The sequence below is a fragment of the Cololabis saira genome, chromosome 2 (assembly GCF_033807715.1).
Source record: "Cololabis saira isolate AMF1-May2022 chromosome 2, fColSai1.1, whole genome shotgun sequence".
In the NCBI taxonomy this organism is placed as follows: domain Eukaryota; kingdom Metazoa; phylum Chordata; class Actinopteri; order Beloniformes; family Belonidae; genus Cololabis; species Cololabis saira.
The window spans coordinates 53,176,921-53,203,855 of record NC_084588.1 but is presented as its reverse complement, the minus strand read 5'-3'; the positions used below and the strand labels follow the sequence as shown (position 1 = coordinate 53,203,855).

General features: G+C 37.6%; 2 protein-coding genes across 2 annotated transcripts in view; both read right to left on the bottom strand.

Moving 5' to 3' along the window:
- Positions 1–1,333: 1,333 nt before the first annotated feature.
- On the bottom strand, positions 1,334–14,693 carry lrrc28 (leucine rich repeat containing 28). Its single transcript, XM_061711616.1, has 10 exons — positions 14,544–14,693; positions 11,598–11,838; positions 10,104–10,144; positions 9,981–10,018; positions 9,757–9,894; positions 8,297–8,503; positions 7,391–7,493; positions 6,334–6,518; positions 6,080–6,239; positions 1,334–3,294 (listed from the first exon to the last, which is right to left on the bottom strand). Exons 2-10 carry the CDS (start codon positions 11,763–11,765, stop codon positions 3,225–3,227), a joined length of 1,110 nt encoding a protein of 369 aa, XP_061567600.1. The 5' UTR covers positions 11,766–11,838; positions 14,544–14,693; the 3' UTR covers positions 1,334–3,224.
- Positions 14,694–21,998: 7,305 nt separating this feature from the next.
- LOC133464921 (insulin-like growth factor 1 receptor) overlaps positions 21,999–26,935 on the bottom strand; it is a 121,117-nt gene continuing 116,180 nt past the window's right edge. Inside the window, exon 21 of the mRNA XM_061747129.1 lies at positions 21,999–23,653. Within this exon, the coding sequence (XP_061603113.1) occupies positions 23,044–23,653 (610 nt within the window). The 3' untranslated portion in view covers positions 21,999–23,043. The remainder of the gene's footprint in view (positions 23,654–26,935) is intronic.

Genomic DNA, 26,935 nt, shown 5'->3' with positions numbered 1-26,935 from the left:
AAATAAAGCTGTAAAGGGAGCAGCATGGCTCACATACCTTCACCTTTCTCCTCACACCTATCTACATCCGCTCCCACGTTATCTCCGGTGCCAGTTTAATGGGTTAAACGTTGACTGCTCATCAAAGCTGTCACCTTTTTTATCACACTTGTTTCCATACCTCTCCGTCTCCGTCATCATCTCCCCCCTGGAACATTTTTAGATCAGAACATTCAGTCAATCTGTTATATTTGCATGTGATGCTGTTGGAGCATCCTGATATAGTTACAGACGGAAGGACTGATTTCTGTCCTCAGGCTATGCGTTTCTAAACCATTCTGTGTGCAAATGTTTAGTTACAAGAAAAAGCAAACGGAGAACACAAGTGTGAGTTATTTCTCTGGGAACTCAGATGGGAGAGTTGCATGAGAGATGAACAGTGAGGCCGTTCTGCAGACACGAGCAACACGAGATGCTCAAGACTCCTGTGATCACATCTAAACTATCTATTGATAATAAAACACTATAAGGGTCGTTAGCAGACTTATCCATCAACACTGAAGCAGGATATTATCTGAAGCCTTAATTAAACCTTATTTTTTACCCCTATCATATCATGTGATCATCTTTACATGTATACAGGACTGTCTCAGAAAATTAGAATATTGTGATTTTCTATAATGCAATTAAAAAAACAAAAATGTCATACATTCTGGATTCATTACAAATCAACTGAAATATTGCAAGCCTTTTATTATTTTAATATTGCTGATCATGGCTTACAGCTTAAGAAAACTCAAATATCCTATCTAAAAAAAAAATAGAATATTCTGGGAATCTTAATCTTAAACTGTAAACCATGATCAGCAATATTAAAATAATAAAAGGCTTGCAATATTTCAGTTGATTTGTAATGAATCCAGAATGTATGACATTTTTGTTTTTTTAATTGCATTACAGAAAATAAAGAACTTTATCACAATATTCTAATTTTCTGAGACAGTCCTGTAGAAGCAGTTTGCTGGAATCATTTGGCACGAATAATTGATCCTAATCAATCCTAATCCTGCTTCTCCTGTGAGATAAACCTGCATCATGATGCTGCTCTGACCATTATTAGGCCGTCGCCTGCGCTTTTAGGGGAGGACGTGCATTATTTCACGTGCACATTCGGGCCGAGATCTGATAGTCCCGGAGGGGCAGCAGAGAAGTTTCACCCTGGTCACAGAACCGTGCCCTCATACTTCTCTGGACCTGCGATCAATCCAGGTGAGGGAGGCACTCTGGGTTTTTACTGTAGAAAATAGTGAAATATGCACACAAAAAAAAAACACACACACACTTGGCTCAGGACGTTTGTTAACGAAGCTTCTTGAAATTTTATTCCCCATTCTGGGAAGCCACAGGCCTCGTCTGGGCTGAGCCGCTGACGTCACTGCCGGATGTAACGGTCATGTGATTTAAGCTACAGCCGTTACTGTAACAGGAAACAGACATTTTTCTGCAGTAACGTCACAGAGAACAGAGAAAGCCAAAGCAGGCGCTTGTGAGACATCTGAACATCTGAAAGCTGCATCGGTCTAAATCTGAATATGAAAGGTTTTCTACTCTTATGAACTCCAGTTAAACGGTACAAACTCACACAAAGGCGAACATTAGTAAAGACTTACTGCCGAATGCAACGCGGTGGGAACAATGAATAAGAACGGTACGACACACAAGCATCAGCTCAGTTAGGGCTGGGCGATATATCGAGATTTTAATATATATCGATATATTTTCAAACGCGATATGGTACCAGACAATATCATTTATATCGATTTAAATTTTTATTCATTTTTTTAATGATTTTGATATAGCTTATTTTGTGACAAATTGACTTGAATGTTTTATTTGAGATTTGCACAAATGTTTTGTTATTTGCACAACTGTCAACCTCAGTGGAAAAGTCTGCCTGTTACTGTCTACATTGTATTAATTACACAGTGTATTTGAATTTAATTGTTATGCAGGAAAGGGATATTTGTTTTATTTTTATTCAAGAAGCATTTTTATTCTATATATGCAGGCAGTTTATTTTTATTTCATTTGTTTTATACATTTTGATATTGTGCAGACCTCTGTTAATAAAGGAACCTGTGTGACATTTGGAACGAGGCTTTGTATTAAAACTGAAAAACTGAAAAAAATGAAGCTAACAGAGATGCTAACAGAGATGCTATGCTATAATGCTTTGGGGGAAACCCCAATTATGGCACAGAAAAAATATGGATATATATCGAGTATCAACATTCAGCTAGAAAAATATCGAGATATAACTTTTGGTCCATATCGCCCAGCCCTAAGCTCAGTGCGAATTATTCAGACAATAAGACAAAATTAACTTCAAACTGAGTCTTTGAACATTAATCCAACAATTTGGCTTCAGAGTTAAGGTAACTTTTACAGAGTAAAGCTGTTTTAATGTCTTCAAACACAGTCAGCTATGAAATGTTGCTCTGAAAGCATAAAACCTGGAACGTCACCACGTCGCTGGCAGAGCGGGCCGACCGGCTCCGGCTGCTCTTTAACAGTTACAGAGACACTTTTACTGACACTAATACCTAATGAATGAGATGTTTGTATTTGGAAACAGTGCAATCGTGTCCGTGAATGTGCCTCATGCAGCGATGGAAGTGTCCCATCTACGTCGCCCCAAAGGCTGATCTCAGGTTTTTACTGGGCGTAGTTTCCTGTGGGACCCGAGCGTCCGACTGCTGAAAATAACATCAATCAAATACACACACATTTGCTCAAATAAGCCTTTAAATATTATTCTGCAACCTGTGAAACAGATCGCTGGGGTAAGGCCGCTGCAAGAAACTTCTGCAGAGAAGAAAATTACACAAAAACAAAGAAAAGTTTGCTCTGAAAAGTGCTGACTGGTGAGTAGAGGCATCACTCGTTAGTCCGGGCCTAAACGTGTGAGTGGATGAGGCGGCGGTGGTTCTGTCCACTCACGACTCCTAAACGCTCGGGGGCGTCACACCCTCAGCCCGTCACAGTTAGGAATGTCGTTTATGAGTCTTTGTTTCCCCCCTGAAGTGCTGATGTTTCCTAAGCGGCAGCGCGTCGACCGGCCGACCCTCCAAATCTGTGCACGAGCCACATCGGCGAGGTCTTTTATGCTCCAACACGAGAACCGCGGTTCACTGCCCGGTGAAGGATGACGGCACAAACTCAGGAGTGGACGAGCAGACGGGACGTCAACCCTGCAGGTCGAAGGTTCGGAGGCAGCGACTGGAGCAGCAGTACGCCACGAAGCTGACGGTCGTCCTGAGGAGGGAAGAGGGAAACATCAGGAGGAGGCATCAGATAAACACATTTAACCTGATAGGAAGTAAGTAAGTAAGTAAGGTTTATTTCTACAGCACCTTTCATAGACTGGGGAAAGTCACACGATGATTCACAAAGAATAAAACAAAACAATAAAAGTAAAAATACAATAAAAACAAGATACAAATAAAAAGCTCCTACAATAAAAGTACATAAAATCAACATGATGGTCATAAAACAACCGTCTCACTAGGCCTGTGTTGAAAAGATCGATTCTCTGATTTTAAATCGATTCTCATATTAATTCCTAAAAATCGATTCATATGACTAAATATCGATTTAAATTATTATTATTTTTTTTCATCATTACAACTTTTGGTATTTATTCATTTATGCCCAAAAAAGGAATATTTTGTTGGACACGAGAATAACTGGTGCCATGTTTTTGCCTTTAAATATGTTTAAAGGTATGAAAACATTAAAGTTTTCAGTTATAATCGCATAAATTGTCTATATTTCTTTGCTTTATATACTGTCTTGGGGTTACATTTGCATAAATGTTAAAAACCAAATTCTCATAAATGGGGAAAAAATAAAAGCGATTTCATCGTCTCTGTTTCCTCCTGGATCTGTTTGGTAATTCTGACCCTCGATGTTTCTGTTTCAGTTCTATCAGCATTCTGGGAGCTGATTGGTCCTTACAGCATCATTAGCTGCAATACTTGCTGTTTAATCTCAATATAATACTAGTATTAATATGTTGCAGAACTACAGTCATATAATTCATGCAACAGATCAAAAAACTGTTTTAATAACACTAACCCAAATCAATATCAGATCGAATCAAAGCGTGATAATCGATTCTGAATCTTAAGAATCGGAATCGGATCGATTCTTGATATTTGAATCGATCCCCAGCCCTACGTCTCACTACTTAAAAGTTTCAAAGTTTGGAGAAACAGGTGGGTTTTAGTTTGCTCTTAAAAGCATGGATGGAGTCCAGAGATGGTAGAGACGGCAGGAGATCGGTCCAGAGCCTGAAGGAGCGATCCCCTCGCGTCTTAAAGCAGGTACGAGGGACCATGAACAAGCTCTGGTCACATGACCTCGGCCTCCGAGAGGGACCGTAGGGCGTAGTAGGTCCTGGATGTGGGAGGAGACCTGACCAGGCAGAGCTCTGAAAGTCAGCACCAAGTTTTTAAAGGTAAAAGGAACGGGGAGGACAGACTTGCTGAAGACGAGACGGTTCCTTCTTCTTTAGGCAAGAAAACAAACTGTTGCAGTTGTGCAAACGAGACGACACAAAAGCAGGAATAATTAGCTTAAGATCTTTTTTAGAAACAACTAGGCCTGTGTTGAAAAAATTGATTTTCCAACTCTAAATCGATTCTCATATTAATTCCTAAAAATCGATTCTTATGTCTAAAGATCGATTTTTTTTTTTCTCCATAATTTTCTCCAGGTGAACTTTAATCCCAGTAGTCGGACACACACTTTGTCATGACACTTCTGAAAAATGCTGGTGCTTCATGGCAATATGTGTGTGTGGTGACAGAATAAATTAGATAAGCTAAAATGATTAGTTTACTGCATGAACTGTTGCAATTTCTTTCTTTTTTGCACTTTAAATGGATATTGAAAGGCCTGTTTGAGTTATTTATTTCTTAGTTATTTCACAATAATTATTGTGAAATTATTATTTCACTAGTTATTTTACAGTCATATAATCCAGGCAACAGCTCAAAAAACCTTTTAAATAACACTAAACCAAATCAATATCGAATCATGATAATCGATTCTGAATATTAAGAATCGGAATCGAATCTTGACATCTGAATCGATCCCCAGCCCTAGAAACAGTTGTTCTTAGTTTGGAAATATTTAACTGGCAAAAACAGTTCCTCGTCAGCTGCTTGGCGTTTTGTCGTAATGGCATTTCTTTGTCAAACACCAAATTTCTTCGGCTTGACTTAAAGGAGACACTGAAATCACCTAGAAACTGTTTGATAACTGGAATGACATCATCAGGGCCGATCACCAGCACGTCAGTTTTATCCGAGTTCAACAGCAGAGAGTTTACTCCGAGCCACTGATTTAACTGCACAAGGAACCCCGTCAGAGTTCAATTTCTGAATCTCAGAGGTCTTAAAAGAGCAAATAAATGGTACGAAACATCAGCAAACTTCTGGATTTTTGTACCTAACGGGAGACATATATCGTATTGGCCCGAATATAAGACGGCCCTGATTATAAGACGTCCCCTCTTTTTGAACACCAAATTAAATTTTTATACAGAAAATAATTACAGTACATCTGAAACAAATGATTATAACAATATATTCGAGAGAAAAAGCCTGTTATTTTGCCTCATTCAAATCATCATCTTCATAACTTCTCCTCAGCTGCCGGTTAACCTGCCGATCTTCCACCCCCTTTTCTCCAGATTGTCGCTACGTTTCTCCATTTTCTGTTATCTCTTGTCTTATTTTCTTCTCTTCTCTTTCTTACTGCTATTTTTTATTTTTCTTCTTCGTGCTACCGCTATTTTTATTCTTCGTGACAGGGTTGGCTTTGTCCTGGGGAGTTAAGTTCAGCATTCACTTTAAAGATATCTGGCGCCATCCAGCGGTGTAAATGGGTATAACATCTAGACCCCGAATGTAAGACGACCCCCACTTTTTCAGTTTTATTTCAACGCAAAAAACACCGTCTTATATTCGGGCCAATACGGTAATAGGATGATAGTTGAGTAGCAGGAGCAGGAAAGGGGGGTGTTGGTTCTGACCTGCGGTGCACTCCTGCCAGGGCCGTGTCCCGGAGGGGGAACAGCTTGGGGTAGATGATGGTGAACATGGCTTGGCTGCAGCGGTGACAGTGACCCAGAGGGAAGTGAAGCAGCTCCAGCAGGCTCTTTGGGAGGCTGATGGGCGGCAGCAGCTTCAGGTCTGACAACAAAGTATCACAGGGAGGCGTTTTAGAGGCCAGCCACTCACAGATGTTCAATGGTTGGATTATTGGCAGGTGTACGTGTATCATCACCCGCTGGCCGGTGGTGGTAGAGGCAGTGGAGAGTCCTCATCGCCAGCTCCTCCAGCGGAGCCACGTTATCCGTCTTTGAGCCGATCAGCTTCACTTCTGCCGGCAGCCCGACCAGGGTGTCGCTCAAAACCTCACCCAGCGCTTCTCCAACGTCTCCCGCCAGGACGTGAGATGATATTCCACACCTGTGCACCCACACAAACACCCAAGCTGCATTTATCTTACATGTGATGTGTGCCAGGAAACAAATTAACCCGGGCTCTGAGAGTGCAACGTTTGCTCCGTTACCCCGAACAGACGTGGGGGGGAAACTGGTAAATGAACAAGAAGTTGTTGCCTCTCTTCTTGGCGAAGACATTGTCCCCAAATAAAGTGACAACAAGTCCATCATTATTGTTAAAGACCAGATTAGCAGCCTGCAGGGATCTACTGAACATTTCCCTTAAAATACTGATCATATTACGTTCCTCCGTTTTAGGACTCCTGGGTGGTTCATTTTTAAATGTAAAACAAATATTCAAGTATTTCTTCAAGTACAAAGTATTGAAAATTATTTACCTGAAAATTATTTTTAATTTTAAATGACACCTAGGCAGCCACACGCAATTATACCGACGTTTACACGTAGGACGTTTACACCTGATTGAGAGAGACTGCTTTTAAATTCTGGGTAGGGGGTGATGTTACCAGGCCAGGCAGAACAAAAGAATCATGCTTCCAAGAGTCATATTAAAAATATGAAAAGTGAAGAGGACAAAAAAACAAAGTTATAGTATGGATGCTCATCTGAAGGCATAAGGCTCTAGTGCCGTTTTCAAGTGTGTCACTGTGTCTAGAACTGCTGTCTGCCTGCAAATTACAATGAGTCAAATTGGAGGAAAAAAGATCTGTTGCAGTAATTTTTCTTAAAGGAAGCTAATAATTTTGACCTTAACAGGACATTTTTGCAAATAAGAAGCCATCAGTTCTTAGTAACGTGAGTTTTCTTAAGAATAGACATGTTATAGTAATTAGTTCTCCTGTTATAACACACGCTCATAATCATTCATGCTTTTACCCGCTGCAGCCGATGACCTTGTTATACAAGTAGGAGGGGAGGCCTTTTAGGTCCACGTTGTTGTCCACAAACACAAACTGCAGCTCCCGCGATCGGCCCAGGTCTGTAACACACACAGATAATCAACTTTATTAAATGGTGCCAAAACAGGATATCTGGATCAAACTTTATCTTTTTTATCTCTTAATGTATCAAAGACAAAGGACATGTGTATTGATTTTAGACGTTCTCAGCCCCCTCCGTATAGGACAGTGATTAACGGACATGAGTCCTATAAATATCTGGGAACTATAATAGACAATAAGCTGACATTTGCGAGTAACACCAACTTAATTTACAAGAAAAGTCAGCAGCGTCTGTACTGTCTTAGAAAACTGTCCAAATTTCATGTTGATTCATCCTTGAAGTCCATGTTTTATCGCTCTTTCATTGAGTCTGTTTTAACTTTTTCTTTCATTTGTTGGTTTTCCTCACTAAACTGTTCTTACCAAGGTGGTTAATGTCTGTAGCAAAATAACTGCCTCTGCTCAGGTGACTCTACAGGACCTGGAGAACAAACAGCTGTATAGGAAAGATAAAAACTATCCTATCAGACTGTTCCGTCCTCTACACCAAGAATTTCAGTTTCTTCCATCGGGTACATTGCTCAGACTTCCACTTCTCAAAAAAAGATATAAACATTCTTTTGTACCTTCTGCATCTCCTTCTCAATTCCATGAGGAAAAGGCTGTTGTGGCGCTTGGATTTTTAGATTTTTAGATTTAAAGTCGTTGTCCTTTTTTTACTATGTGTATATGTCTACATATTGCTGCAAGGTTAATTGCCCCATTGGGGACAAATAAAGTTATTGATTGATTGATTATTATCCAAACCCACAATCCTACGTAAGATAGCGAGCAGACTGACCGAGTGGCAGGACGGTGAGTCGGTTTGCAGCCATGGAGAGCTGGTTGAGCCGGTGCAGCCAGCAGAGCTGGCGGGGCACATGGCTCAGCAGGTTGTGGTCCACCGTCAGGTTCTGCAGGGCGGCGCAGCGGTGCAGTTGTTCTGGTAAAGATATCAGCTGGTTCATCGCCACGTCCAGCGTTTCCAAATCCTGGAGATCTCCAATTTCTGCAGGTGTCAGTGATGCAAAAGAGAGGCAGCAATTTATCTCCCGGGGAATATTATGTTTTTATTCAGTTTGTATTTTTATTGAATGTCTCACTATGTTGTTGTTTTTTTATATTGTTTGTTTCTACTGTTATAAGTATTTATCGGTGGGATGGGAGTGTATGGATGTGGTCGCAGCATAGTTTAAATTTTGTTGTATTGAGTTCTTTTTTTTAAACAATGTAAAGACAATAAAAAACTGAAAACTTTCCTGTTCAGGAAGGCTTTCCCTGGTCTTTTTTAGATGTTTTTATTATTTGTATGCATTTTTACTTCTGGTCTTTTATGTGTCTTGATTTTTTTCCCTTGTTTATGTTAGCACTTTGAGATCATGAAAAGTGCTCTACAAATAAAATGTATTATTATTTTTATTATTATTATTATTATTAATAAAGGCACTTTGACTTGAGGGACAAAAACAAGTCAGTCCAGAGGAAACTGTGTGTAAATCAAACACCTTTGACACATCGAGAACTAAAGAAAAAATAAAACAAAGCAAGAGACATTCAGGGGTCAATGACATTTAATATGGACACAACGAATATTTAATTAATGACGTGTCAGACTGTTTTTAAATTATATGGTGTAATGTTAATGCAATGATTACAGTTTTGTGTGTATATTGCTATAAAGTATATCCCAGAACAACCTGCCCTCCACTTTAGTTGAGGATCTCTGTCGCCCTCTGCTGGCAAAACAAAGTTCTTACTATATACTATATAAAAAGTGAAATCTGTCTTCATGCCATTAAGGGATGTTAGTTAAGTTTGATTGACATACCCATAGACGGCGGTAATTTTATTTTATTTTAGTTTTTTATTCACTTAGTTGTTTTTTTGTTTTTGTTTTTTCTTTTTTAAATTTATGTTATTTGTGAAGTTATTTCTTGGAAAAAGGGGCAGATCAGATAAGATTCTTCTTCTTTCTGCTCCCTTTTCATTCACGATTTAAGAACATTTGTGTTTGTATTGAATTGTTTTATTTTTGAATGAAATAAAGAATAAAAAAAATAAAAAATTAAGTTAAGTAATATTGTTTTATTTTGGCAAAACAAGTATGCACCAAAAGCACTGACTTTGAATGTTAAAAAGTTTTTTTTTTTCATTTCTGGTTTTTATGCAATTGAAGAATCTATCATTTTAACTGCATATTTACTTATACTTGAGTGCTTGTAATTGGAGTGACAAAAGACTCTGTTAGCTGCCTTATTTTACCTGGAGGAAGGTATTTAAGCTGGTTGTTGGACAGTCTCAGGTGCCGTAGGGACCTCAGTCTGCCGATCTCGGGACAGAGGAGCTGCAGGGCATTATTGCTCAGGTCCAACGACTGCAGTCTGGCCAGGTTCCCAATCGCTGGAAATTAAAAATCAGACATCCTCGTTTATATCCCGGCAGATCAAAATTAATCACAACTTATAATACAAAAAAACCCAACTTACCTTCTGGTATAAGGACTATGTTGTTTGAGTGCAAGTACCTTAAACGTAAAATAAAAAGTAATTATTCAAATTGTCCAAACTGTCATCTATCAGGAGTCTTGATCAGCCAATAAAAATACTTACAGTTCGATGAGGTTCGGGAGCTTCTGCGCAAGATTGTCAGGCTGGTAAAGAAAGAGCAAACAGACATAACTGGTAATTTCACAGTAAATATGTGTAAGTCCTAATGTGATTTTGTGCTTGTGTTGTTTTCTCAGATGTAAGTCGCTTTGGATAAAAGCGTCTGCTAAATGACAGTAGTAGTAGTAAATGACAGTAGTAAATACAGAAGGAATAGAGTCATGTTTACAGGATAAATCGCATAATATTGCGACTTTATTCTCATAAAATTATGACTTTATTCTCGTAATTTCCAATTATTTTTTTTGTCTTAGTTTGGCCCTTATACTCCGTCGTAAACGAGCACCTGGTCGACTCTTTTTCTATTGTTTGAAAAAGGTGTTTCCATCACTAAAAAAAGATTCTTAGTAAAATAATAAAACCATTAAAATAAATAAGGGAATAATAAACAAAAATAAGATATACTATAAAAATGAAAATTATAAAACTTAGTTCCTACCAGCAGCGTGTCATTTAGACAGAACATGAATAGTTTAGTTACTTTCCTCTGTATTCCTGTTAATGATATACATTACCACAAATGACTGAAGTATCAAAAATATCGATATTTTAGTTTGAGAATTGATTTTAGAGCGTACAGATATGGTATCGGAAGTATCGATATTTCAGTATTGATACGCACATCACTACTAGGAATGGGCGATATTTTACCGTTCACGATAAACCGTCAAAAAAATTCCCCACGGTAAGAATTTGTATCTCACAGTAAAAATGATAAATTCCTGTTGATGATGTTTTTGTGTAAAACTGATTTATGGAAGGAAGGAAGGAAGGAAGGAAGGAAGGAAGGAAGGAAGGAAGGAAGGAAGGAAGGAAGGAAGGAAGGAAATGAGCCTGAAAAAAAGAAAGAAAGAAAGAAAGAAAGAAAGAAAGAAAGAAAGAAAGAAATGAGCCTGAAAGAAAGAAAGAAAGAAAGTAAGAAAGAAAGAAAAAAAGAAAGAAAGAGAGAAAGAAAGAAAGAAATGAGCCTGAAAGAAAGAAAGAAAGAAAGAAAGAAAGAAAGAAAGAAAGAAAGAAAGAAAGAAAGAAAGAAAGAAAGAAAGAAAGAAAGAAAGAAACAAAGAAACAAAGAAACAAACAAAGAAAGATTCCCGTTGATGACACTTTTTGTATTGGTATTTTTTTTATCGTTATCGGGATAAATGCCAGAAATTATCGGGATAAATGTTTTAGTCCATACCGCCCATCCCTAATCACTACTAACTTCTTTGGCCTCAATCGCTAATGAAAAGATTCATATTTTTGATAAAGTACCAAGTTAGAGTTAGTTTCTACAAATCTCTCCCATATTCAAGTAAAATACTGTCTCTGAAATTTCCTTACCCGAATTGAAAATTGAATCGAATATAATCGTGAAACGAATTGATTTTTGAAATGTGAATCGATACCCGGCTCTAGTCATGTTACATTCAGTCACAAAAAAACCTGCATAGATACCAGTGACGTGAGGGAGTTTCTCTTCATGTACAGTCTCTCTAAGAACTGCAGTCCTTCATCTTTCAGCAGCTCCACCGGGAAAATATTCAGGTTTTTGTAGTTCAGAAACAGGTTTTTGTGGCGCTCCTGCTTGGCCATAAATATAGTGTCATGAAGTTCAGTTGCCATTTCTGAAGAGACCTCTCCTCCTGGAGGGGAAGGGGGTCGGCAAGGCTCGGTTCCTCTACGGCATCACCGTCTCCTGAGAGGCAAAACATGACCAGAAGCATGACTGACCCCTGGTAGTCCACAATCTAAAATTAAAAAGCTCTAATTTCTGATCATTATTCAGTGGTAAACATTTAAATCAGAGAAGCATCTGATGGAGGGATGCTAAAAGGCAAGGCAAGTTTATTTGTACAGCACAATTCAACACAAGGTAATTTAAAGTGTTTTAAAGTGTTTTCTACTACTAGTACTACTACTAGTAGTAGTACTACTACTACTAGTAGTAGTAGTACTACTACTAGTAGTAGTAGTAGTACTACTACTAGTAGTACTACTAGTAGTAGTAGTACTACTAGTAGTAGTAGTACTACTAGTAGTAGGACTTAGGGGTGGACGATATATCGAGATTTTAATATATATCGATATATTTTCAAACGCGATATGGTACGAGACAATATCGTTTATATCGATTTTTTATTTTATTTATTTTTTTTTTTTTAAATGATTTTGATATAGCTTATTTTGTGACAAATTGACTTGAATGTTTTATTTGAGATTTGCACAAATGTTTTATTATTTGCACAACTGTCAACCTCAGTGGAAAAGTCTGCCTGTTACTGTCTACATTGTATTAATTGCACAGTGTATTTTAATTTAATTGTTATGCAGGAAAGGGTTATTTGTTTTATTTTATTCAAGAAGCATTTTTATTCTATATATGCAGGCAGTTTATTTTTATTTCATTTGTTTTATACATGTTGATATTGTGCAGACCTCTGTTAATAAAGGAACCTGTGTGACATTTGCACGAGGTTTGTATTAAAACTGACTGTTTTTTTAAGGGTTTGCCTCAGAAAAAAATGAAGCTAACAGAGATGCTAACAGAGATGCTAACAGAGATGCTATGCTATAATGCTTTGGGGGAAACCCCAATTATGGCACAGAAAAAATATCGATATATATCGAGTATCAACATTCAGCTAGAAAATATGGAGATATGACTTTTGGTCCGTATCGCCCAGCCCTAGTAGTACTACCGTACTACTAGCACTACCACTAGTAGTAGTACTAGTAGTAGTGCTAGTGGCTCTCTTTAATACAAGCTATTTAAGATGATTGTACTGTACTTTTATTCATTTGTTTTATTCTATTCTTGCACTGTATCTGTCTTGATATGTCATGCATGCTGTATTTTTGTTTATGTCTATTGTGCATTGTCTCTTTATAAGTGCAATAACCAGTAAATACCTCAAATACCTCAAGTATTTTTGAAAATATTTGTAATTTTTTTGTAAATATTATCCTTTTTTTTTTTTTTGGTGTTTACTATTTTTTTTCTCTCTTGTGCATAGTCTTTTTCTACTTTTTATATTGCTCTTTTTATTATTTAACTATTTATTGGTTATTTCTATTTTAAATGTTTTGTATAAAGCGTGTGTGTGTTTTGGCTGCTGCTAGGGTTGCCACCCGTCCCGTAAAATACGGAATTGTCCTTTATTTGAGAAAAAAATGTTGCGTCCCGTATTGAACTAATACGGGACGCGATTTGTCCCGTATTTTCATTAACTTTTACACCATATTCTAGTTGAATTATTGAAATAAATTAACTTTTACACCATATTCTAGTTGAATTATTGAAATAAATTAACTTTTACACCATATTCTAGTTGAATTATTGAAATAAATTAACTTGTAACCATATTCTAGTTGAATTATTGAAATAAGTTAACTTTTACACCATATTCTAGTTGAATTATTGAAATAAATTAACTTTTACACCATATTCTAGTTGAATTATTGAAATAAATTCATTTTTACACCATATTCTAGTTGAATTATTGAAATAAATTCATTTTTACACCATATTCTAGTTGAATTATTGAAATAAATTAACTTTTACACCATATTCTAGTTGAATTATTGAAATAAATTAACTTTTACACCATATTCTAGTTGAATTATTGAAATAAATTAACTTTTACATCATATTCTAGTTGAATTATTGAAATAAATTAACTTTTACACCATATTCTTCACCTGTAAGATACAGTATATTCTACATGTGGGCTGATGTTACATACGTAGCATAGGAGGCTATTTCTGTTGCTAGTATGGTTGTCTGTCTGTACAGTCATGAAAGTTCAATGTTATTAAAGCAATTTAAACTTTAAATCAAAGCATTTTGTTTTTCATATAAAATAAACACATTTTTATTCAGTTTCGAAGTTTTGGGGCTTTTTTTTTTTTGGCTCCTGTGCTGCTGAAATCAGGGCGTCCCTTATTTCTATTTCTGAAAGGTGGCAACCCTAGCTGCTGCACGACTGAATTTCTCCTCTGTGAGATAAATAAAGTCTTCTATTCTATTCTATTCTATTTTTTATTTTATTTTTCAAAAAAGTCTATTAACATCTGGCGAAGGGACTGCCGATGAAAATGAGCCTTTGGGCTAACTCTGGTACATTTACTTTCTGCAAGGAAACGTTGATCAATGTACACTGTCCCTTTTTAAAAATAAAGATGTATTATTATTATTATTATTATTATGCTCACTACTAACAACCACAGAGAGGGAATTAACCTTGTGTTTTTGGTGCAGAAAGAGCATGACAGCGGTTATATCTTCAACATTACACTGCTGAAGACTTAAATGTAACAATATATTAATAAATATCAGCAGTGATGATTAACAGCTAACAGTTTCCTTATAACAGTCTTTTAATAACTACAAAAGATATTTACCTTCGCTGTTGCAGGTCCCAAATACACATTAACACACCTGCTTCTTCATGCAGGATGAAAACCTGGCAGTGGAGAAATTAACAATAATAATAATGATAATAATAAAAGAAACCAAAAGGCTGCAACAACAACAGCGACGTCACCAGCTGTTTCCGGTCAAAGCTTCTTCTTCTTCGCTGCTCAAACAGCGGTAGAGACGGGACTCTGCTGCCACCTGCAGGTTCATCCAGAGACGTTCAATAATATCTGTATAGAGGATCTTTGGTTCATCCGCGAAGTGCTTCTATTAAATATTTAACTTTGAAGTACTTGAAAAGCAAATGTTCAGCTCTTGCTGCGTTTATATTTCATTTCATTTCATTTTTTATTTATTCCGTATCATGGAAATAGTTCACATACATGTTCCATTCCATGATGGAAAAGGGGCAAGAAGAAGAAAGCCTTATATTACAAGCCCCTTTCTCAAAAAAATAATAAAACAATTCATATGAAGATGGTCTGTCCGTCCTTTCAACAATCACTACTTATATAATAAGAAAACATACACACTAACTCACCAACAATATAAAAACAAAAACAACAAAATATATTTTACCCGTTAAATTCATATTGTCTGATTGTGTTGTCTTTATACAATTTCTTGAACTGGTGAATATTTTTACAATCCTTTAAATCAGTTGTTAAGGAGTTCCATAATTTTACACCACATACTGAAATACACATTTGTTTTAAAGCAGTTCGTGCAAACGGATGTTTAAAATCAAATTTCCTCCTTCCATATGGAAGCATATGAGGGCCTATATTCAAATTAAAATGTATTTGCGGAAATGCTTTTTCATTTTAAGAATGTGGCTGCATTATTTGAGTCAAAAATCACATTAATATTATATAATCTGATTTAGATTTTAATTTTCTTTTTCAAGACTGCTCATTTTTGTACTTAATTCAAATTAAAAGGAAAAAATACGTTTGAGATTTAATTTTCAAATCATGCCTCAGCAAATAGTTCCCAATATTCAATTTTAAGTCCAAAATTTGAAAATTAAATCTCAAACGTCTTTTTCTTTTTAATTTGAATTGAGTACAAGAATGAGCAGTCTTGAAAAATCTAATTACACACACAAAGATTAAAAATAACTAGTAAAAACCCCAATAAAATCCAGAAATTGGTCAAAATTACCTTAAAAGTGACTATTAAGAGCCAAATGCCGTCCTAAACAGATACGTCTTCAGTTTTGACAACATATTAAACATGCTACTTTTATTTGTGTGTTTTTTTTATTCTAAACTTTTAAAATGTTCAATAAAAAGATATATCCATTAAGATTGAATCTGTTGCCGTGGGTTATTTGCATTTACAAGGTAGTTTAACTCTGATTGTGAGGATATAAGCAGCAGGTTTCTGAGTGAGAACCGCTGCGACTTTCAGTCACTGCTGGAAAAGGCCTTGGGTGTGATTTAAGATAGGAAGAGTGCCGGTATGGTGGTTATGTCTTGCATTTTAATTTGAATATAGGCCCTCATATGCTTCCATACGTTTAAACTAAAATAGCAATAATGCTTATAATAAAATAATACAGCTGAGCTTCTCCGACTCCATTATATTATTTTGAATATTAATACTTTCAATAATTGTTATACTACTTTCAGGTCATTATAGCATACTTGTTATTTGAACATGAAACTTGTACAGTTAACTACTTGCATAATTGTATCCTGAAATACAAAAACTATACTATGCAAATTAACTATTACCTATGTGAAATCAATGCAATTGAGTTGCATTTTAATCCTTGTCCTTGACCATCAGATGATTTATTATTATTTGAACATTGGACTAAGAAAGCAAAAATAATCAAGACATGACTAATAAGTGGGCAGTCTCCCGTTGTAAAGACTCTTAAAATTCAGATCTATGTTTGTTAATATTTATATTTATATTTTAACCATACACTGTTGGAGCTGTAATTGAGTCTGTATTACTAGTATTATTCTTAGCCATTTTATACAAAAGATTTAACCATGAAAACCTCCCCGCTGATCAACTAGTGTCAGTTTTTTTTTGGTCGATTTTTTGGTATACCAACAATTGAATAAATAAGTGACATAATTTTAATAATTTGCATAAAAGTGAAATAATCAAAAGTGCAATCAAAGTGCAATCAAATATTCTCTTAGCTGTATAATATAAATAATCTGTAAGAAAATGATAAAAAAACCGTAGAAATGACGAGCAGTAAAACAGTTTGCATACAGTTTTATTCATTTTAAATCTGTGTAGAAAAAAAAAAGAAATCAGAGAAATAGACATTCTCTTTTTCCTTCAGCCAATCATTTTTCCCAGGACTCAGAATATATTCAGAACAGGAAAAATTTTACAACAGCATATACAAAAGAAAAACCAAACAGAAACTCAGCCAAACAGATCATTTCAACTGAAATGCAAGACCTGGAAGGCTATGAATAATTTACATATTTCAAAATATATTGACCTTCAATGTAACAAAAAAAAAAGAAGAAATGAAGAAAAAAAAGATGAAATTTGATTGATTTTATGTCGGCTCCGTGAGGTGTTCCAGTGGTAAAGAGAAAAAGAAAAAAATAATAATAATCAGGCAAAACTCAGACCACAAACACTGATATAACCAACCTGGCCCCCAGAATGTGATTAGTGTGTGGTGGTGGGAACTGCCGTGCTGAGACGAGAGGAAAACGCACACAAAAAAAGGAGGGAAAAAATAATAAACTTATAAAAAGAAAAAATAAATGGGAAGCTTTTTAATTATTTAACTTTTATCACGATGGAAACAGGTCTACGGACCAGGAACAGTCCAGAAGGTTCCACTCCGGCATTTTTAACAAACTTGAAACAAAAAGTTAGTAGAGATGATCGCCTCGATCCAAGGTCACATTTTCTTAAACAAACGGTTAAACAAATCTACCTTGTGTTCCACCTAGCTCGACTTTCAGCAGCAAATAACAACAAAAAAACCCCAACAAACGTATCAAAAAAGAAAAAAAGGATGAGCGGTATAATGAAAGAGGCCCAGTAATGACTTGGTTAGAAAAGGCTTTTAAACTGCCGCTCTGAAAACAGCTGGCTGTCAGCTTGCAGTCCAGCATATACCAATATTTAAGTGTCAAAATTCTCCCAACGTGACACAGTAATGAAGGAGGAAAGATCGCCGGCTCACTAAAAAGCGACCGTGTCCAGAGTCCTCGGTGGGTTTTCTGGCAATTATCAAAAATACAATATGACAAGTTACACGTGCACTTTAAAGACAACAGTGAATCCACTGGCTGCTCCCTCAGAAAACCCTGCTTCTATCTCAAACACTGGAATTTAATCCAATTGGCCTTTTTCAAATTCAAGCAAAGATCGAGAAGCCCCTCCTTCTCCCATCCTCACAGCCAAACATCTGAGAAATAAAAGCCCCTCCGTCGCGTCAGAGTCCGAGCAAAAGCGGCCTGCGTGAGCCCGTCTGCTCCTCTGAAAACGCTGCCCTGAAACGCTCCTCTGAAACGCTGCCCTGCTTCCAAGATGGTTTGGTTTGTGGTTTGAATTTGACCATGTTGAACAAAACCCATTGAGATTGTCATTACAGCCAGACAACAAAGAAAGATGAGATGTTTTTACTGTACATGTAAATAGATTAGAAAAGAAAAAAAAAAGAAGTGAGGTAGATGGATGGTTGAAGGAATAACAAAACCTTCCCCCAAAACAGCAAAAAGAACATAAAAATATTCCAAAGGAGGGAAGAAACATCTTGTAAAGAAATGTGTACAGTGATTTACACAAAAAAACCAACAAAAAGAAACAACAAAAACAGATCTGGACAGGGAATCCAAATTTGTTTGAGCCAAATCGGCCTCTAGAAAACTCAGATTACGCTTCGGTCAAATCCAAATCTGACGAGTTTCTTGGTTAAACCTGAATGCTCAGACGTAGCTCACGTTCTCTGGTCAAACGTTTATATCTGTGTTATCAAAGGGAAGCGCCTCAACCTTCGTCTCTGCTGTGAAACCTTAGTGTCACTCATGACGTCTCAGATAAAACGACCTCCGAGTGCTGCACGATAGTAACGGTGACAGCTCGGCCCGATTCAGGAAAGTCTTCTACAAACAGCTGAACGTACGGAAGAGTATTAGGGCCACTTAAAAAAATAAAAACCATTCTGAGAAAAAAGTCAGAATTCTGACTTTTTTCTCAGAATTCTTTTTATTTTTTCTAAGTGGCCCTAATACTCTTCCGTATGAACGGAATGAAAAAGGACATTTGTATTTATTAGCTACTCCACTAACGTATAAACCACTCTGGATGGTGATTATCTGGGGGGGGCAAAAAAGAAAAACACAAAGTCTCGGCTACATAAAATAAATTTTGCTTTGCGTTAACTCTGACCGTACCTTTAACCGAGTGTGTGGCACTCAAACACAAACAAAAAGTAGTAAAAAGAATATCACGTACGGTCAAAAATAAAACTGAATTCTTACAGTTTAAACCGTCTCAGTTGAATAACGGAAAATAAAACAACATCCTTTAACTTAACTGCTTCATAGTTTATCACATTTGGGAATTTGGCTCACAATCTGCTCTGGACCGTCTCCACACAACATTTCTCTACCTATTTATTTATTTACTAGATGCTGGTGTGATGATGTCTTCAATTGTTAGACAGAACTGCTACTTTCAAACAACCAGCACGTTTTCAGAGTAAACCAATCTACAGAAAACTAATTTATAATCAGGTTAAGGATCATTTATGGTAAAAGCAGCTAAAGCTACTTCTGGAAAAGACCTCACACTAAAAAAAAAACAACCTTGTGAAGCATCTTTCTTTTAGTTTTAACAGTTACAGTCTGACCAAAGTATGCAACGCTTTCCTTCAAACATCATAATATTGAGTTAACCTTTGAAAAAAAATGGCATAAGCTGTGACCTTTAACGTATTTAGTTTCATAATATCAGTAAAACGCTCTTGTTGGCATCAGTTTTAAGCCTTTAAAATTAACTAATGAACCTTATTGGCACTTTTATGAACTTGTACAAATAGTTGAAGGAAACGAGTCACTGGTTTTATGAGCTGGTGTGGTTTGATGGTACAAATGTCCAAATCAAATGTTGGCTGAAGACGATAAAGAGCAGAAACGTGAGAAAAAAAAGAATTAAATCAAATTAAAAAACTTAATTCTGCATTTGAAACAGACTCAATATCGTTCAAATCGTTCAGTTCTATTTTTAAAGTCTGATTTCTACTTTTTGTTGCAGCTACATACGATAAGTGCTGGAACCACAAAAAAAAAGAAAAATTCTTGAGCAGTGAAAGAAATAAAAATAAAAATGCAGCTACAACTGAGATAGAGGGACCTTTTCATAGTTTTAACACGTACAGACACGCCGGATGTCTCTGTTTAACGACACCAAACAACAGAAACCCTCTCATGGAACTTTCCTCTTTGACCTGAGATTTCGTTGGGACGCCGAGTCTAAGTTTAGAGATGGATCGAGTTCGTCCAAACCTTAGCGAGCAGACGTTAACGCGTCCTGAGGGGTCCGTGGACTTCGCGGCCATCCGTTTTTTGTTTTGAAATGACAAAATAAAAATAGAGAAATAATCCAAAATAATCTGTTTCCCATCTTTTGTTTTGATTATAAAAAAAAGAAAACGGATCGTTATCCATTATCCGTTATCCGATTTCATTGATGTGTTTGAAAATGAAAATTGGGAATTAAAACAGCGAGTGGAAAACTCTTTTCTCTATTTCCTGTTCGTTTCCAGTATGTTAGAGTTCAGTCCATGTTATTGATTATTGATTGGACGCTGCAGCTGAACGGACTGTCACAACATCACTGCAGTTTCATGACGGAGTGAAGACGGATTACAGATTAAACTCATGTTTCACTGCAGTGATGTTGTGACAGTCCGTTCAGCTGCAGCGTAAAAAAAAAGCTGCGTGAACTCTAACATACCCCCCGCCCCCGCCCGAAACGAATAGGAAATAGAGAAAAGAGAAAAGAGTTTTCCACCCACTGTTTTAATTCCCAATTTTTATTTTCAAACACATCAATGAAATCGGATAACGGATAACGATCCATTTTCCGTTTTTTATTTTCAAAACAAAAGCTGGGAAACAGATTATTTTGGATTATTTCTCTATTTTTATTTTGTCATTTCAAAACAAAAAACGGATGGTGAAGTCCACGGACCCTGAGGGAACGGGAGGACCGACGGCCCCCGGCGCCGTCCGTGTCCTCTGGTCAGACGTGGGGAAATTACTGGTGTTTCAAAACATAAGGCAAATCGTTCGTACCTTTAATGCAATCACAAAAAAAAAAAAAAAAACCCAGTTCAGATACAATTTACAGTTACAAGCATAAAAAAAAAAAAAAATAACTGCAGTGGAAATGTTCCAAGCTGAATCCAACCTGAAGGATCTTTTTCTCTCTCTTTTTTTTTTAATATATAGATATCGACTATAATACAACCACAAGAGAAATAAGGAATAGCAGCTTCTTTCTGTAGATGATGAAAGTCTCCGACTGTATAAAAATTAGAAAAGTGACAAACAACTGGTGTGTACATAAATGCTCTGTCCACGTAGAGAAGTCGTAAATGTAGTTGAGTACTGACGAGTCTAAAAAAATACCTGTTCGTATACAACACGGACGCCTCTGAAGACGTTATAGGTTCATATTAGTGTCCGGCTTCATGCTTTTCTTCTGCAGTCTATGATATAGAGAGATATTGGTCCGTGGACTTCGCCGCCATCGGTTTTTTGTTTTCAAATGACAAAATAAAAATAGAGAAATAATCCAAAATAATCCGTTCCCCATCTTTTGTTTTGATAATAAAAACTGAAAACAGATCGTTATCCGTTATCCGATTTCATTGATGTGTTTGAAAATCAAAATTGGGAATTAAAACAGCGTGTAAAACTCTTTTCTCTATTTCCTATTGGTTTCCGAGGATACTGAAAACAAGGATTGGACAAATGGGGGGATTGCACATGCGCAGTAATAAATGAAGAAAGTTATTCCTGGTTCTTTTGTTGATCAGATTGAAAATTAACAGATTTTTTTAATGTTGAAACAGAAAATAAATCAAATCTGAAACCTGGGAGTGAAACATGAGTTTAATCTGTAATCTGTCTTCACTCCGTCATGAAACTGCAGTGATGTTGTGACAGTCCGTTCAGCTGCAGCGTCCAATCAATAATCAATAACATGGACTGAACTCTAACATACTGGAAACCAATAGGAAATAGAGAAAAGAGTTTTCCACTCGCTGTTTTAATTCCCAATTTCCATTTTCAAACACATCAATGAAATCGGATAACGGATAACGATCCGTTTTCCGTTTTTTATTTTCAAAACAAAAGATGGGAAACAGATTATTTTGGTTTATTTCTCTATTTTTATTTTGTAATTTGAAAACAAAAAACGGATGGCCGCGAAGTACACGGACCGATATTTTGACCTTTTTTGTTGTCGTTTTTTCTTCTGAATTCACTGTATTTGGCGGTTTTAACCGTAATGAAACAGCACTTTGTGAGGAGATGTGGCTCGATTCCAGGTAAAATGCTGGGCCCGGGACTACGATATCAACCAGACTACGATATCAGCCAGCAGTAGAAGAGTAGAGATGTTCTGCAGGACCGGAGGATGGCGGAGTGGCAGATCAAAGTGCTTTTGGTTGCTTTTCGCTCCCGTTCCTTCCGTTCGTGTGTTGGAGAATCTGAAAAAAGTACCGTTTTGGCAAATAAATTTGGCAGAGCTGACCATCCTCCCTGTGGCCGTGTCTCAGCGGATCTGCGGTGGACCCGGCGTCTGGCGGAGCGACGGGACTCAAACACCTCTCCGAAGTGCTTCTTCACTCGTTAGATATGCGCAACTTTTTTCACCATAATGCCCGTTCAAAAGCGAACATTTATAAAGGCCGACACATTTTGTTTCCCCATCTGGAAACACATAAAAAAGTAACAAATGACAATTTATAAAAGAAGTTCAGCCACAAATCGACAAAGAGGTCCTCCACGTGATTTATATATATATATATATATATATATATATCTTTTTTCTTTCTTTTACCGTTTTTTTCCTTTCTTCCCTTTTTTTTTTGAAAGTTTTTTAGTAATTTTTGGTCTTCCCACTCAGCAGCAGGGGCAGTGTCACGTCTGACAGCCAGCTGGTAGAAAACGGAAACTAGAGAAATGTGGAAAAAGTGTGTGAAGATACAGCAGAACATGAATCGATGGTCTTCTCCACCTCCGTGTGGATCTTTGCTTCTCACGACGTCGGAGCCGCGGCCGCCGCGCGGTCCCGGAGGTTTCCCTCCGTTTGAGTAAAAAAAGAAAAGAAAAGTAATAATAATTCCACCTACGGAGACATCTGGTTCTTCGAGGCAGTAGGTGGATGGATGGTGTGTGTGTGTGTGTGTGTGTGTGTGTGTGTGTGTGTGTGTGTGTGTGTGTGTGTGTGTGTGTGTGTGTGTGTGTCAGATCAGCAGGCTGAGGACTGTGGGAGAGGGATGGCACGCTCGTTTTTGCGTCCTCCGTTCATGTGTGCGTACGGCGGCAGTTCGTCTATGGAAGGCCTCGCTGCGACGGCCGACCCGGCCCCAGATCCGGAGGGAATCCCCGCCCCGGAGGGAATCCCCGCCCCGGCCCCGGAGGGAATCCCCGCCCCGGGGGGAAGCCCCGCCCCCGTGAGCCCGTTGGCGGCCGGCGGGCCGGAGGGGCCGGAGGGCGGCTTGTCCGTGACGGAGCTGGATGTGCAGGCGTCGGTGGGGGAGCCGGGGGGCAGTGCCGGGGTGGGCGGGGCCTCGGAGCTCGGGGCCGTCGGGGCCGGGCCCGGGGTGGCCGGGGCCAGGGGCGTGTGCTGGGGCGTCTGCAGCGCGGGGGGAGGAGGCAGGTCCGGGGAAACGTCGGCCGGCGGCTCCAGCTTGTCCAGGTGCAGCGGCGGAGCTTCGGGCGGCTTGTTGTCGGCGCTGTAGTAGAAACTAACCTCTCTGAACCCCGGCTCCAGCTCCTCCTTCACGCTGCTGATGATCTCCACGAAGGACGGACGCATCTTGGGATTGTACTGCCAACACATCCGCATCAGCTCGAACCTGCACACACACACACACACACACACACACACACACACACACACACACACAGACACACACACAGGATTAGTACCGTCATGATAAGCAGAAAGTACGGTGGCCGAGACCCGCCATTGCTGAAAATAAAAGTAACGCTGCAAACAGAAACATACGACGGAGTATTAGGGCCAAACTAAGAAAAAAAAGAAGGAAATTACGAAAATAAAGTCATAATAATATGAGAATAAAGTCGTAATCTTACGAGAATAAAATCGTAATATTAAGTATATTATAAATATATAAATATGACTTCACAAGATGCTCAATGTTCAACATTTTAACACACTCTTCCTGTTAAAGTTCTCATAAATTAACACTTTATTCTCGTAATGTTAGGACTTTATTCTCGTAATATGACGACTTTATTCTAGTAAAATTACGACTTTATTCTCATAATATGACAACTTTATTCTAGTAAAATTACGACTTTATTCTCGTAATATGACGACTTTATTCTCATAATATTACGACTTTATTCTCGTAATGTTACGACTTTATCCTCGTAATATTACGACTTTATTCTATTACGACTTTATTCTCGCAACATTATGACTTTATTCTCGTAATTTCCTATTTTTTTTTGTATTAGTTTGGCCCTAATACTCCGTCGTAGAAACAAACGCTGCTGCAAATTAAAGAAACGCTGCAAATTAAAGAAACGCTGCTGAAAATAAAACGACGTAAATAAAAAAGCCACAACGGAAGTGAATTACCGGGGACTGTTTTTGCTGATGCACCGGTGTTTTTTACGTGAGAGGAGAAGTCCCTGACCACCACACACGCTTCAACTTCACATTCATCCAAATAACTATTGTTATCCACGCTTTAGATTATTCTTGGCATTATTATTAATGATAAAAACAACAACACTGGTGTCCTCTCGCATAAAAACACCGGTGCGTCGGCAAAAACAGTCCCCGGTAATTCACTTCCGTTGTGGCTTTTTTATTTGCGTCACTTTTTATTTTATTTGAAGCGGGGTTTCTTTATATTTTCAGCGTTTCTTTTATTTGCAGCGGCGTTTCTATGTTTGCAGCGTTTATTCTATTTGCTAAGCGTTTATTTTATTTGCAGCGGCGTTTGTTTCTGTTTGCAGCGTTACTTTTATTTTCAGCAATGGCGGGTCTCGGCCACCGTAAGAAAGCAGCGAAGCCCCGTCTGTGGAGAAGTTGAACCAACCGGTGAATTCAATTCAGGCAACAAAGAGAAATCCAGTTTTCAAATCCAGAAACTGAAAATCCCACAAATAAACCAAAGAAGCTTAAGAGGTAGGTCACTTTTGTACAAAATGTATGGTTTAAAACAATAAATCAGCAACAAGGAAAACTTAACAAGGATAGAAAAACTGTACTGACATTTATTCTGAAGGTTCAGGTCAGGATATAATTCAGAATTGCACCCATTGCTGTCTTATACTGTACACACAGAACATATTTCTAAATAGTTTTTCTTCTTCTTTTCATATATTTTTTTTTCATAATTTTTTTATTTTTTTATTTTTTTGTTCATTTTCTAGAGTGGGATATTTTATTTTATTTTGTTTTAATTTTAATTGTATTTATTATTATTATTTTTTGCTGCTTATTATCATTATTATTATTTGTAGCTGGAAGTATGTGGTTTACACACCGGAATGTTATATTTTGATGTAATTAATGTGTCTGTGTAATCCCATGAGGGATGGATCATTTAAATGTCCGGACATGAAAATAAAATAATTCATTCATTCATTCATTCATTCATTCATTCATTCATTCATTCATTCATTCATATATTTTTATTGCTTAAGATTTTCACATTGTGTTTTTTTTGTTTAGCAGCTGCACCCTAAGGCCTCCGGTGACGATCCTGATCCTGAATTGTGTTGCACATGTCAGAATTAACAATAAAGTTGACGTGACTTGAATATCTTTCAAGTCGTGTCGTATTGTCAGATTAATTCTGTAAATTGTTATCAAATATGCAAAGGAAAAATAAGAAAGTGTAATAACCCCTACACACAATCAATGGCACCCTGCACGCACGCACGCACGCACGCACGCACGCACGCACGCACGCACGCACGCACGCACGCACGCACGCACGTACGCACGCACGCACGTACGTACACAGCTCCTCCTGTAGTAACGACCCCGGCCAGAGGAAATGTGTTTCCCACCAAGAAGCCAATATTTACTTTTGCCAAATGTTTGCTCTCTGTTGCTAAAATGGCTGTATGACTGACCCCTCCCGCCCCTATATGACTGACCCCCGCCCGTTTATAAAGCACAGAGACGGAGCTGCTTGGGCCGGGGTCTAGCGGCTGGAACAGAGCTCTGCATCCAGCCTGAATCACCACGACGGTGTCATTAACATCCTCAGGTGTGTCTCTGGAGCCTCTGAAAACAGCTGGAATTAACCAGGGGCGCAGATCCGATGTCAGGATTGGCGGCGACATAAACTTGATTTTAATTTAGAATTTTTTGCCAATATGCAACTAATACCATGCCATAAATTGGTAAAGGCTCGCCAAAAAATACTGCACAGGGAATCATTTATTGTGCTTACCTTTCTTGTTTATTTGTCCTAAATAGCCAACAGTGTGTGTCACTGCTTACTTAACTGTTATATTCCTAAATCATCATTTTAAGGGTTTTGGGCATGTAGTGTCTACTCATCCCAAATTCTTCTCACCGTCTTCCTTTTATCCTAGGGGACTACTTTATGCACGATCAATTGATATATGGATGAAATATGGAGCCCTAAACAAGTACAAGTACGGGCAGGTACGAATGTAAACAGAACGTTGACAAAACGTCATTGTCGAGCCCGTCAAAAATTCTAAAAATATTAATTCAGACTAAAAAAAAATAATTTATGGAGTAGCAATACTTTCATTCTGTAACCTCAAAACGCACCGTGGATGTATTATTTTTTTAGAAATATATTTTTAATAAATATTCTACATATTCAACCTTTTAAGTCTGAAAATACATTTGTTCAATTTTGAATAATTTAGGGTATTTTTATGGGGGGGGGCAATTCATGTTTTTCAGAAATTGGGGGGGACATGTCCCCCCCGGGATCTGCACCCTCTGCAGGAAAAGTCTTGACAAGACACAAATTAACGACGAGAGGCTGATCTTAAATCTTCCATTTCTAAGTAAGATCATTGAAAAAGCTGTTTTTTCAACAGCTAAATAAGACAAAACAACTGCTCTGATGCTTCCAGCCAGGTTTTAGAGAGAACCACAGCTCTGAGAC